Source organism: Dryas octopetala, chromosome 3, assembly GCF_963921425.1.
Source record: "Dryas octopetala chromosome 3, drDryOcto1.1, whole genome shotgun sequence".
In the NCBI taxonomy this organism is placed as follows: domain Eukaryota; kingdom Viridiplantae; phylum Streptophyta; class Magnoliopsida; order Rosales; family Rosaceae; genus Dryas; species Dryas octopetala.
In genome coordinates this window covers 7,493,191-7,506,587 of record NC_141368.1, presented here as the reverse complement: position 1 = coordinate 7,506,587, position 13,397 = coordinate 7,493,191, and the positions used below count along the sequence as shown (strand labels likewise).

Here is a 13,397-nt window from a genome sequence, read left to right as displayed (position 1 = left end):
AGTCAGCACTTTCACAGGCAATGTTACCACTTTCGCTGCTGCCTTCCTTTCTTCTCCTTGGAGCACTCTTCAATTCCGTATCCATTTCTCAATCTCTCCATGAACAACAAAAACAACAACTACTACAACCCCATTTGCTCCAAAACCAGTACTGCTATGATGAAAAATGTGGACAGCTCCAAATCCCATTTCCATTTCACCTCAACAAGTCTTGCACTTCATTCTCTGATGCTTTCCACCTTACTTGCTTGAACTCAACTACTCTTTTCCTCAACATGGGTTCCGAAAGCTACCGGGTGCTGGAATTCTTCTCTGATGGTCTTCTAGTGGACTTTCCAGGCTCCTCTTCTTGCCGTCAGTACAATGATTTGAACTCCTTTGGTTTCTTGGGAAATGACCACTTTGGGGTCTCTGTTGACAATGTGATTGGCTTGTACGATTGTGAGGATTCCTCTTTGTGTAAAACAGAATGTGAAACTGTTGACCTGCCTGGTTGTGATGGCAGTGAGAGTAGCTCTCCTGCTTGCTGCTACCCCCTCTCTGATCACAGTGTGTGGCATCTTGGAGACAAATTTTCAGTGTTTTCCAAGTTTGGGTGCAGGGGATTTTCCAGTTGGGTTGTTCTGAGAGGGTCCAACTTGGGAAAACGTGGGGTTAAATTGGAATGGGCTGTACCAAGAAACTCATCCAAGGGGGTTTGTGCTAGCAATGCTTACATTGTCAATGCCACAGCCATTGAAGCAGGGGTGAGGTGCATGTGTCAAGATGGGTTCTTAGGAGATGGGTTTGCAACTGGGGGAAGATGCATGAGATGTGAGTATTTTATGTTTGCTTTGTAGCTTCAATTTAGGCATGATTTTGCTTGTTATGTTATAGTTTTCATTACCAGATATTTTCAAGCTGTTTTAGTGTTATGTGGGATTTGAAGGTACCACTTTTGATTTTAACAATCAAATTCTCACTACCAATTTCATATCTAAGATTGAATTGCTCAGCAATTCAGAGCTGATAATTGAGTCATTATTGGTGTATTGCACTTACACCATTGGTGCATATTATTATCATTTGTCAGTCTATAAATGATTAGAAAGGGGTTCATTTCCTTCTTTCTGCAGATTTATTTATAGAGGACCCCAGGTATCACAAGAAATGATTGAGACTATTGCTTTCTACATGACACTGTATTTTTTTTAAAGTAATGTGTAGAAAAAGGGATAGTAGATCATCCTTAAAAAAATCTATATGAAATGTGGCCCATTCCTAATCCAAAATGTCCCTTCATAAAGGTAAAGCAGTTTGATATTCCTTAATCACTTTTGTATTAGATTTATTTTAACAAATTATAAAGTATTTGCAATGCAGCAGGATATGATTGCATCCATTGAAAAAGAGATTGTTGAAATACATTATACAAAATATCAGAACTCTTGGATATTATCCAATTAACAAGTATTATGTTCGCCCAATGTGAAGGGATAGTCACACACACAAACACACAACTATGAAATTTTCTGGCATCAGATGTGTGATTCTTTAGAGAGCAAATAGAGCATATACAACTGCATGTCTTTGAAGCATTGTATTCTATATTTTCGCATTGTTGGTGTTGCTCAAAATTCTAAAGCTACCACTAATATAATCATGAAATCATTTATATTTGGCATGCCTTTGACAGCCTGCATCAAGGACAGAAGGGAAGCATATGGCAATGATTGCTTAAAAAAAAGGCATGGTGGAAGGAAACTCATAATTCTAGCTGGTAAGTGACAAAAAAATAGACCCATCTCTGCCTTAAATCTTCATAAGAATTGTGGTTTGACCACTTAATTACAGAGTAAAAGTCTTTGCAAAGCCTAATTACTAACTACTTAGCTTCCATCTTTAAACTATGACTGAATACTATGAACCCTTACAGAGCAAAGATTGTGATTAGGCTTTAAGAATCTTATTCGATACTGCATTTCCATCTCAACTTCTCCATTTAAATAAATGAGTTATGACATAGTCAATGAATCTTCAAATTAATATCATGACATCTTGAACTGCAGGAGTTCTTACTCCAGTTTTCATCATAGCCTCCTTGATTGCACTTTTTTATCTACTGAAAAGGCCTGTTAAGCCGGGAACATTTGATCCTGCTCAGAAGGTCCACTTCCACAGCACCATATCATTCCGGAAAGCTAGTAGGACCCGGCTCTTCACTTACCATGAGCTAGAGGAAGCAACCAAAGGATTTGAAGAGGGTCAAAAACTTGTACATGGAAACAATGGCACAATCTTTGCTGGGGTTCTCGGTGACGGATCGCGCATTGCTGTGCACAAGGTAGAATGTGAGAATGAAAAAGACTTGATTCAAGTCCTATCACAAATTGAGGTTTTATCTGCTGTTTTACACCCGAATATAGCCCAACTTCTTGGATGCTGTATTGACTTGGCCTACACTCCACTGCTGGTTTATGAATATCCTCCAAATGGTACCCTCGAGGAACATCTACATCAAACAAGAGGACAAAATGTTGCACTTGACTGGTACAATAGGTTGAGCATTGCTGCTCAAACGGCAAGTGTTCTTGCCCTTTTGCAGAATGAGATTGCTCCCCCCATTTTCCACTGTGATCTCAAATCTGCTTACATCTTTATTGATGAAGATTTTTCCAGTAAAGTTGCTGGATTTGGGCTACTGATTTCAAGTCCTGGAGATGGAGGTTCTCGCTTTCAAAAAAATGATGTTTATGCCTTAGGCATAGTGCTTCTTGAGATCATTGCAGGTTCAAATTGCTTGGACTTGCCAACAGTAGCCATGCAGAAGATAGGGAGTGGCAAGCTAGAAGAGATTGTGGATCCACTTCTCTACTATCATGAGCAACCTTTGTATCGCCGGGAGCAGATAGAGACAGTTGCAGACCTTGCCATGAGATGCCTGTTGTTTGGTGGAGATGGAAAGCTGGGAATGTTGGATGTTGCCAGGGAATTAGTACATATTAGAAGAGAGAGCAGTGATGGAGGCAGCAAGAGGGGGCCTGCTCTTGAAGAAACATTTTCAAACTCCAGCCTCCTTCAGATGATATCAATGTCTCCTGATTCAGTATATGTGCCTTGAACTGTTGTAAGTAACTCAGCAAAATTGGCAGCCCATTAGTTTCACTTGCCACAGAAGTATTGTATAGCATGCACTCTTTTTTGTGCATGTCAATTTGGGGGATGCACACGAAAATATTGCTACTTCTATGTGTTGTATATCAGCTGAAGTGAATTCAAATAGACTATAACTCCAAAACTTGCATTGCATAATACCTTCCTGCCTATGTGCATCAACAACTGTCGTCCATAAAATTTGAACTCAAAACCTCCTCCCACAAAGGGGATACTGGGTGGCACCACTAGACCAAATAGTCATTGGTGATGAATCTAGAGAGTTAAAGAATCGAGTATCACTTAAAAAATTTCTAACAAAAGAATAAACCAAATAAGGGGTTCCAAAAAAAATTTCCTTGAAGAATGGGATTCATGATAGCAGTTCTCTCTATTTTTTTTTTTTTCTGATATTGTGCTTATGTCAAAACTACTTTGTTTAGTCTCCTAAATCCCAAAATAATGTCCTTTTGGATATAAACACCAAATCAATACGAAACAAAGGATCCTATTTCCCAAGTTTCATTGCATTGCTCATTGGCAGCAAGATGAGCAAGCTTAATGTGAACAACGTACTCCAGCCATGAATCCAGTCCACCAATGTCTTGGAATCAGAGACAATACACTGTGAGACCAGTGATAGCATGCTGGTGACACCAAAATGAACCTTCCCTAATTTCTCTCTCGATCTTGATGAGTTTAATTTCATCATTACATGAACGTAATTTCCTATTTATAACATGAAACAATATTAACCAAAACCATTCCAAGGTTCAACAGAACAGGTGGGGTCTGCAGCTACCTTCTCTCCATGTCAGACACGTGGTAGTCAGTGCCTTGAAGTTTTGACCAACCCCTTCCCCTCTCCCCCTTTCCCTCCCCACCTACTATAAATATGTTCATCCAAAGATTGTAACCTTAGCACTTATATTTCTCCTTCACCTTCTTTATACATTCTAATCTCAACCCCCAAACTGCCTTCAGGTATGTATGCTTCACGTATCCGACTTTTTTTTTTTTTTTTTTTTTCCAAAAAATTCAGTCTCGTAGATCTTATTTTACACTTCCTACATGCAAATCTTGTGTACCATGATCTTTTGTTTTCGAGGTTGGGCTGCATTTATATATTTTCTCTCTTTGTATGCATTTTTTTGCGTGAATCATGGAGCTGCATGTAAGGGAGTGCCATAACTTAATAGAAACTATTGGCCTAGTCCTTAGCAGTTTAAGCTTTTCGGGCAGGGTTGTTAAATAACTTTTCGTATTTCAAGGGGTTATTTATTAAGGGGAACCATGTTGAACAACACTAGCTAAGTAGTTTTCTTATATATAAATTGGAATATGGTACCAACATGCATGAATTATGATATATTATCATAGTCCTTTCGAGACCCTGCATAACCCGTTGCATTTACCTCAGTTCTTCTAGATCATCTCTCCTTCATTTACATATATTTAGATTGGTAATTTGGCAGTACTATAACAACCATGGCTATGCTCTTATCTACCTTTACGAAATTTGATATTTCTAGACCATGATTTATTGAAGTATGCACATTGTTTGTATTTACATATTGCTCACCATGGGCAGAGCAAAAGAGTTCCTAACTATCCTATTTAATGTTTGCATGTTTTATTAACCCTAGTTCCATGTGATGTTTTACCTTTTACCTTTTACCTGCCTATGGTTAGAGATGACTTCTGAAAAAAAGGAAGAAGTAGTTAAATCACCCCAGAGAGCTCCCAAATTAAATGAGAGGATTCTTTCATCTTTGTCAAGGAGATCAGTTGCTGCACATCCCTGGCATGATCTTGAAATTGGTACCTAGAATTTGACCATGAAAGATCTCTCTAGTTTTTTCTTTGCTCATTTTGTTTTGGTGGTACCTTTGAAACTAATCATGTTGCAAAATCTTGTCTGCAGGACCTACAGCTCCCCATATTTTCAATGTTGTATGTATTCACTCCAATTTTTGATCAAGTAACGAGAGTATAAATTGCCGTAGTCTAAAAACTTGTCAATCTTAAAAGTTGCTTTTGGATTGGTTCAGGTTGTTGAGATAACACAGGGAAGCAAAGTCAAATATGAACTTGACAAGAAGACAGGACTCATAAAGGTTCCAAAAGAATTCACAGCTCTTAAATCTAAGCTCAGAGTCATTGGCTGCAATGTGCATCCTTCAAGCATATATATGATTAAATTGCTTTGATAAGATTGTTCTTATACATGTTTAAATAAATTGCCAGGTTGATCGGATTTTGTATTCATCGGTGGTTTATCCTCATAATTATGGTTTCATTCCTCGCACCTTGTGTGAAGACAATGATCCACTGGATGTTTTAGTTCTCATGCAGGTAAATTCTTAAACTTTCATATTCATCTATTCTGCAAATTCTGGATGTTTTAGATTGTGAAAGGGATAAAATTCTTGAGTACAAGTATGACATTGCTTTGTCAAAAAGATACATATTATAACCCAAATGCTACATTTTCCATTAGTGTATTCATACAAAGCAAGATGATTCATAAGTATTTATCTAAGATTCTAAATCAATGAATTATTCAAACAGGAACCTGTTCTTCCAGGTTGCTTTCTGCGTGCCAAAGCCATTGGACTAATGCCCATGATTGACCAGGTATGCTCTTCTCTAGCTCTCCAGCAAATTGAAACTCTACCACTACCACTACTTTCAATTGAATTTTGTGCATTGACTTTCACAATATATGGATTATGATTTTAATCCAGGGAGAGAAAGATGATAAGATCATTGCAGTCTGCGCCGATGATCCAGCCTATAATCATTACACTGACATCAGAGAGCTTCCCCCTCATCGCCTTACTGAGATCCGTCGCTTCTTTGAAGACTGTATCCTTTACATTCTTACTTTGAAACTTAATGCATTCCTTTAGATTATTGAACTTTATTTGAGGAACAGGGCACAAAGGTTTCTTAACATATTTTCTTAGACAAGAAGAATGAGCACAAAGAGGTTGCAGTTGACGATTTTTTGCCTTGTTCCACTGCTTTTGAAGCTATACAATACTCAATGTAAGTCTTTCTACAAAGGGGGAATATACAGTTAAGAAAGAGATAAAAGATTTGTATCTAAACAAATCATTCAAGTTGATGCAGTATCAGCAACTTGGTTGCAAGAACACCATATTTCTTTCACTCTCCTGACTAACTTAACTTGTATGTTTTGGTGCAGGGACCTTTATGCTGAGTACATAATGCTCTCCTTAAAGCGGTAAACGTATACAGGCTACAGTCCACTAATTACAATAAGTCATTTCATCAATAATAGCAGAGGATTTCATGTAGAACTTCCAAGTTTTACATTTGTTATTTCGGAATATGATCGATACTTGTTTGTTTGCTTAATTGAAATGACCAGAGAATGTTGGTTACATACATCATATGTTTGTATTGGATTGTATTGTATTATAATGACAATCCTGCTGCCAGTTACTTTCCCCATTATGTATCGTCTTCAAATGTTCTTGGCTTTAGAACTTGTCTCTGAACAATTGTAATGAATTTCCTTTCTCAATGTGCTTATTTATTTTTTGTCCATGTCCAGTTCCAATATAAACTGATGACTTACTATCAATTTGGACATTAGAGAAAATGATGACTGACTTCATATAATCTCATCTGGACTGGCTGCATCGATTCAATGACAGCTAAAGCTAGCAAAACTTCCAAATGGGTATCAATTAATCTTTCCTGTAAACTCAAGCATTCAGGGGACTAGCAGATTTTGACAATAAATTAACACAGAAAAGCAATATATATCCATTAAAATAATTATGAGAAACCAGAGATGGATGTTGAAACTTGAAAGCAGAATAAGGTACACAATTTCGAGTATCTGGTTATAAAGCCATGGTTAACAGATTGACTACACAATGCATAGAATATGACATACCAGCAAAAATTTTAAAAGAATTTATCACATTTACCAGCTAAATCAAACAGTTTTTATGGTAAAAACAAAAAAACCTGCTTGCATGTTATATTTCTGTCCAATTGGATAAGCACTGGTGTATATTTTTTGGTAAGCTGGCGGGCAAAACGCCCCAAAACAACAACACCTACATAAGCACAGTCCTGGTCCTGACATTGATGTACATTTTAAACACTTTCAGATATAGCAAAAATGGCATCAGCTTAATTACAGCTTCCTCCTAGTAAATTAGCAAGACTGAAGGCTGGAGCATTCAACTGCAAATATAGAGTTTGCAAACACCAGCTCCCTTCAATACCATCACTTATTTAAAAGTTCCAAAAGAAGAAAATTAATCCTGCTCAGTCCTTGGCCTTCTTAACACTTGGCTAATTGGCATTGGCTCTCCTCTCCTACCCGTTCATCGATCAATCCCCTGTCCACGGTTTTTTTTTTATTTGGGGTAAGAAAGGATAAGAGTCGAACTCACGCCGTAAGTGTGAAGAAAAGTTCTCTACACAGCAAATGTGAGCCTCTTTGCTTGTGCAGGGCCATACCCTCATACACACACACACACACACACACACACACACCTATAGGTGGGTTCGGCACGGTAACCGTACCGAAACCCACATACCGACTTCCGACCGAGAATGAGCGGAGGGAGGATTTTGGACCCCGATACCGTGCCGACGGTAGTCGGAATCCGATGCATTCGGCATCGGTCGGAGCTAGGCGGTGTCGGAACGGTATCGGCAAACCCACTATCAGCAAAACCCAGAAATGCAAACCAAAGGGAGGCGGCGAGGGCGGAGACCAAAGGGAGAGAGGGGAGGAGGAGGGCGAGTAGTCGAGCATGATGAGCTCGGTCTCGTCACCAGCCGTTGCCGGAGGGCGGCAGATCGAAGAGAGAGGCGCTGGGAAACCAAAACTCGACGACGGCAAGCCGTCGGCTTTCTTCCTTAGAATTGCCAGCGCTGGAGGTCGGGTGAGACATCTGAAGGCACCACTGAACTCAGTGCATCAAGGGGAACGATCCTGGGGTGATCCGGCACCTCAAATCTACCGGAGTCGGCGGATCGCCACCGCAAAGAGTCGGCTCTGTCAAGCGCCGATTCGGCGCAGTGGCTTGTTTTGTGGATGGGTGATAGACATGGGGAGGAAGAGGGAGAAGAGAGGAGAAGGATGGAAGTGGTCTCGCCGGCATTGTCCTCTGGACGGCGAAGTTCTCACCGGAAATAGCCAGAAGAGAGAGAAAGGGTGGGTGCAGGTGTTTTTTTGGAGAAATCAGGAATGATTTCTGATTTTTGATTTTGGGGTTTTAAATCCTAGGTTACAAAATTACTAAACTGCCCCTTGATTTTGGGGTTTAGACATTATGAAATTAGAAATTTATGAATAATAGGATTAGGGTATTTTGGGGTTTCGTTTGGGGTTTGGACTTTGGGGGTTTAGGGTTTAGGGTTTTTTGGGGTCAAATTTCAATTGGGATTTGGTTGGGATTTGAAGTTTTTTATTTTTATTACATATTTTTTTAAATTTATAATTTATAGTTTATAGTTTATACTTATAGTTAGTAGTTAACTAGTTACTAGTTACTAACTTTAGTATATACTATAAATTTATAACTTATAACTTATAAATACTAAACCCTATAATTTATATGTTTTTTAAATTTTTATAGTATATAGTTAATACTTAATAGTCTATATGTTTTTTAATTTATATCATTAATTATATCCTAAACCTTAGGGTATAGCACTATAGCAGTATAGCCTATACTCTATACTTCTATAATGTATTAATGTATATAGTATATACTTAATAGTTAATACTATATAGTCTATATTACTTTACTACTTTATACTTTTATAGTATATTAGTAAATACTATACACTATTTAGTATATAGTATATAGTATATGATATAAGTTATATAACTATATATTATTTACTATTTACTATTTAGTATATACGATATTAGTATATTACATTATTAGTATATTAGAATACTACATTAGTATATTACCTAATAGGGCTGTTAGGCTAAATGACTAATACCATATACTAATAATAATATATTATACTATATTATACATTTATGATTGAGGTAATTACATAAATCATAAATAGTCCATAACTCCATAGTCCATATTGATATTAATATATTAAACCATATTTTACTATATTATATCATATTATACAATATACTAATTAAATTACTAATATTATCATATTATACTATACTATACCATATTATACCGTATTATATCATATTATAGTATTATACTATATACTATATATCAAACTCTAAGTTACCAACTATGAATCTATGAAGTATAAATTTATAGTATTAGACTATTAGGGTATAGAAATTAGTAATTTAGTATGAGATATCATATACATATACTATATAGGGTTTATAATTTAGTATAATATTAGGGTTTAGGATATTTTTAATTAGTTTTTATATAGAAATGTATCATATAAATTAAAAAACATATAAGTTAATAAGTTATAGGGTTTATAAATTTATATATGTTTTATATAAATTATAGAAAATTAGAAATGTATTATATAAAATTAGAAATTATATAGAAAGGTATTTAGTATTTTAGTATTTTTTATTTAGGGTATATCGATATAGTATAGAAATGTATAAAAATGAATTATTTTAATTATATTTTTTTAATATACGGTCGGTATCGGTATACCGTCGGTACCGGGTTTTGTAAACCAATACCGTTACCGAAATCATCGGTATCGGTATAAATACTGCATATCGGTATCGGTAACCGGCTAGTTCGGTAATTTTCGGTATAATAGTTGGTCGGTTGTCGGTAATTTTCGATAATTCCGTATAAAAACCCAGTCCTACCTATAGATGCATATATATCAAACTTTTGGAAACAATAAAAGACTAACTAAATTTAAAATGATATCAAAGTCAAAGCTCTTAAGGTTGGAATCCCTACAGGCTACAACCATTAACTTTAAACTCTTGTGAATCCCACGTATTGGTATTGAACTCTCTAGTGATAGAAAGTCTTAAAATATAACACAATATTAATATTTCTTTTGCAACACAAACACAAGATCTAGACAGGCTAATCCATAGGCAACCAGACATAAATATTAAATAGTATGCGAAAGTAGTGGAATAATTGTACTTAAATTACAAGGACTGCTTAATGGTGAGATTGTCCAATGATCCAATTAGATCTGAATATTGTTATGTCAATTACGTGAGACCCACCACCTGTTCTGTTCTGTTTTTAATGGTTTGAAAGAAAGATTGAGATTTGTTGTATCAGTGCTTCAAAGGTTCAACGTGGGGGGTGGGGTTTGAAGCTACCTTGTTTCTCTCCCAGGCACACACGTAGTTTTGACCAACCCCCTACTCTCTCTCTCTCTCTCTCTCTCTCTCTCTCTCTCTCTCCCTCCCTCCCTCCCTCCCCACCTGCTATAAATATTATATTCATCCAATGACTGTAACCTTGGCACTACATAATTGTTCATTCATCTCCTTTCTTTCTAGTTTCTATCCGAACCCCACAGCAGTAAGGTGTGTATGCTTCAACTGATTCTTTGTTATGCCATAAGACCACTGTCAAGCTTTGCTTTTTTCTTTTCTTTTTTCTCCATGTAGATCTTATTTTAGGCTTCCTAAATGTGAATCTTGTAAATCATGATCATGTCTTTTTTGGGTTTGTATATTTGTCATGAATATTGTTGGTTTATTCGCTAAGTGGAATATCTTTTCTTAATTTCAACATGGTCTTGATTAAGGGGATGTTGTACATCTATCATATAAATTGGAATGTTTGTACCATAATGTATGAATTATGAGGGGTTTGGTTATAAGATTTAAATGGGCATGTTGATCTCTGATCATATCTCCTAGTAATCCTTATTTGTACATGTGACATTTTACCTTTTACCTGTCTATGGTCAGAGATGACTTCTGAAAAGAAAGAAGTTAAATCACCCCAGAAAACTCCCAAATTAAATGAAAGGATTCTTTCATCTTTGTCAAGGAGATCAGTTGCGGCACATCCTTGGCATGATCTTGAGATTGGTACCTACAATGTCACCATAATAGATCTTTCTAGTTTTTTCTTTGTTTCTTTGTTTCTTTTTCTCGTACCATGTAAACAAGAAGAAACTAATCATGTTGCAAACTAATGTCTTGCAGGACCTACAGCTCCCCACATTTTCAACGTAGTATGTACACACTCCAACTTTTTCATCCAGTGACGAGCATAAATTGGTATAGACCCAAAACTTGACAGTAAAATATTGCCCATTGAAATGTTTATGGATTGGTTCAGGTTGTTGAGATAACAAAGGGAAGCAAAGTCAAATATGAACTTGACAAGAAGACAGGACTCATTAAGGTACCAAAACTCACAGCTCTCAAATCTAAGCTCATAGTCATAGGCTCTGCAATGTGCATCCTTCAAGCATATGTATAATTAAATTGTTTGAACCATACATCCTTCATATTCTAAAACAATTACTCTCTGATTATCTTATGTATCTATTTGTTAAGATTGTTCTTATTGATGTTTTAATACATTGTCAGGTTGATCGGATTTTGTATTCGTCAGTGGTCTATCCTCATAATTATGGTTTCATCCCTCGCACCTTGTGTGAAGACAATGATCCACTGGATGTTTTAGTTCTGATGCAGGTGATTTGTTACATTTTCCTACTCATGTATTCTGCAAATTGTTGTTAACTAAATTTCTTTTGAGTGATGATGGAAGTTGGAAGATAAATAATGTCAAAAGACACAAATTAAATTTGTAAGTATAAGTTTCGCATTGCTTTGTCAAAAAGATACCATATCATAACCCAAATACTAAATTTTCAATTAAGCAAGAAGTTGCCATTCTTTAGTCTTATATATAACATGAATTAGTGAATGTTTGAGCTATTAGCAAGATAATTAATGGGTAATTAATCTAAATCAATTAATTAAACAGGAACCTGTCCTTCCTGGTTGTTTTCTGCGAGCCCGAGCCATTGGAGTAATGCCCATGATTGACCAGGTACCATTCCCTAGCTCTAGCAAACTGAACATTCACCACTTCTTTCTATTCAATTTTGTGCATGGACTTTCGCAATTTACGGATTTATATGCTTTCAATCCAGGGAGAGAAAGATGATAAGATCATTGCAGTCTGCGCAGATGATCCAGAGTATACACATTACACTGAACTCAACGACCTTCCCCCTCATCGCCTTTCTGAGATCCGTCGCTTCTTTGAAGACTGTATCCTACACTTACTGCATTACTTTAGACTTTTGTGAACTTCATTTGAAAAATAGTGCATAGCTGTTTCTTAACACATTGCATAGACAAGAAGAATGAGAACAAAGAGGTTGCAGTTAACGCCTTTTTGCCTGCCTCCACTGCTACTGAAGCTATCCAGTACGCGATGTAAGTCTATCTCTAGATACTACAAGCTTTTGATTCCTTGAAGTTCAGAAAGATATGAAAGTTTTGAATCCAAACATAGTATTCAAGCATATACTTTAACCTATTTTCATTCCATGAAGTATACATTCCTACTCTCCTGACTGACTTGTATGTCTTGTGCAGGGACCTCTATGCTGAGTACATACTGCACACCTTAAGGCGATAAACATACATACAGGCTACATTCCTAATTACAATAAGTCATTTTATCAATGGCAGTGGAAGATTTCAAGCAGAATTTCCCAAGTTTCAGTGTTTTACAATTTGTGTTTCAGATTATGGTTGATGCTTGTTTTGTTGATTAATTAAGTGAAAGGAAATATGCCTAGAGAAAGTTGGTTACGTCATATGTTTAAATTTTGGGTATTCTATTATCATAACAATCCTCTTACCAGGTACTTTCCATATTCATTATGCGTGGTTTAAGCACTACTCAAAGCAGTATCATTTTCACAGGCTTATAGTTGCAGTAGTCGCATTTTTTTGGTTGAAATTCCACGTTTGCCCACCCCTCACCTGAATCCAAAAAAAAAAAAAAAAAAAAAAGGAACAAATACAATACATGTCAGTTAACAAAATACAAATAATTTTATTCAAACAGAAAGATATACAATCATATCTGAGAGTATCTAGTTAAAAATCCATCATGAATTGTTCAACCATCCAATTTGCTATATTTACAGAAAGATATAAGCAGAAATGTCTGTACCATATGCCATGTAGTCAAAAGACTCAAAACAGCTATCACTGAATTTTAAGTTTTGACACCATATTTGTGTCTTCCTGCTGCAGTTGGGAAAACAGCTCTCTCTTCCCTCACAGTAAAGGACTC

The 13,397-nt window shown here is 36.3% G+C and overlaps 3 protein-coding genes across 3 annotated transcripts; all 3 read left to right on the top strand.

The window, feature by feature from the left end:
- Positions 1-20: 20 nt before the first annotated feature.
- LOC147290341 (Protein kinase superfamily protein) lies at positions 21-3,100 on the top strand. Its single transcript, XM_086238622.1, has 3 exons — positions 21-813; positions 1,676-1,759; positions 2,049-3,100. Exons 1-3 carry the CDS (start codon positions 21-23, stop codon positions 3,098-3,100), a joined length of 1,929 nt encoding a protein of 642 aa, XP_086094748.1.
- Positions 3,101-4,826: 1,726 nt separating this feature from the next.
- On the top strand, positions 4,827-6,386 carry LOC147290340 (soluble inorganic pyrophosphatase 1-like). The gene is made up of 8 exons (XM_086234916.1): positions 4,827-4,953; positions 5,057-5,085; positions 5,184-5,249; positions 5,380-5,487; positions 5,704-5,769; positions 5,880-6,000; positions 6,102-6,183; positions 6,344-6,386. The coding sequence occupies exons 1-8, from the start codon at positions 4,827-4,829 to the stop codon at positions 6,384-6,386; spliced, it is 642 nt and encodes a 213-aa protein (XP_086091042.1).
- Positions 6,387-10,531: 4,145 nt separating this feature from the next.
- LOC147290339 (soluble inorganic pyrophosphatase 1) lies at positions 10,532-13,085 on the top strand. Its single transcript, XM_086238462.1, has 9 exons — positions 10,532-10,645; positions 11,036-11,158; positions 11,276-11,304; positions 11,412-11,477; positions 11,666-11,773; positions 12,069-12,134; positions 12,238-12,358; positions 12,445-12,526; positions 12,689-13,085. Exons 2-9 carry the CDS (start codon positions 11,038-11,040, stop codon positions 12,729-12,731), a joined length of 636 nt encoding a protein of 211 aa, XP_086094588.1. The 5' UTR covers positions 10,532-10,645; positions 11,036-11,037; the 3' UTR covers positions 12,732-13,085.
- Positions 13,086-13,397: the final 312 nt, after the last annotated feature.

What these genes read in the sequence shown, in the direction of transcription:
- LOC147290341 (XM_086238622.1), top strand. Translation starts at nt 21, where the DNA reads ATGTTACCACTTTCGCTGCTGCCTTCCTTTCTTCTCCTTGGAGCACTC. An exon ending in TGGGGGAAGATGCATGAGAT is followed by an intron (nt 814 to 1,675) that starts GTGAGTATTTTA and finishes TGCCTTTGACAG; the next exon opens with CCTGCATCAAGGACAGAAGG. An exon ending in GAAACTCATAATTCTAGCTG is followed by an intron (nt 1,760 to 2,048) that starts GTAAGTGACAAA and finishes CTTGAACTGCAG; the next exon opens with GAGTTCTTACTCCAGTTTTC.
- LOC147290340 (XM_086234916.1), top strand. Translation starts at nt 4,827, where the DNA reads ATGACTTCTGAAAAAAAGGAAGAAGTAGTTAAATCACCCCAGAGAGCT. An exon ending in CTGGCATGATCTTGAAATTG is followed by an intron (nt 4,954 to 5,056) that starts GTACCTAGAATT and finishes TCTTGTCTGCAG; the next exon opens with GACCTACAGCTCCCCATATT. An exon ending in GAAGCTATACAATACTCAAT is followed by an intron (nt 6,184 to 6,343) that starts GTAAGTCTTTCT and finishes GTTTTGGTGCAG; the next exon opens with GGACCTTTATGCTGAGTACA.
- LOC147290339 (XM_086238462.1), top strand. Translation starts at nt 11,038, where the DNA reads ATGACTTCTGAAAAGAAAGAAGTTAAATCACCCCAGAAAACTCCCAAA. An exon ending in AGAAGACAGGACTCATTAAG is followed by an intron (nt 11,478 to 11,665) that starts GTACCAAAACTC and finishes ATACATTGTCAG; the next exon opens with GTTGATCGGATTTTGTATTC. An exon ending in ATGTTTTAGTTCTGATGCAG is followed by an intron (nt 11,774 to 12,068) that starts GTGATTTGTTAC and finishes TTAATTAAACAG; the next exon opens with GAACCTGTCCTTCCTGGTTG.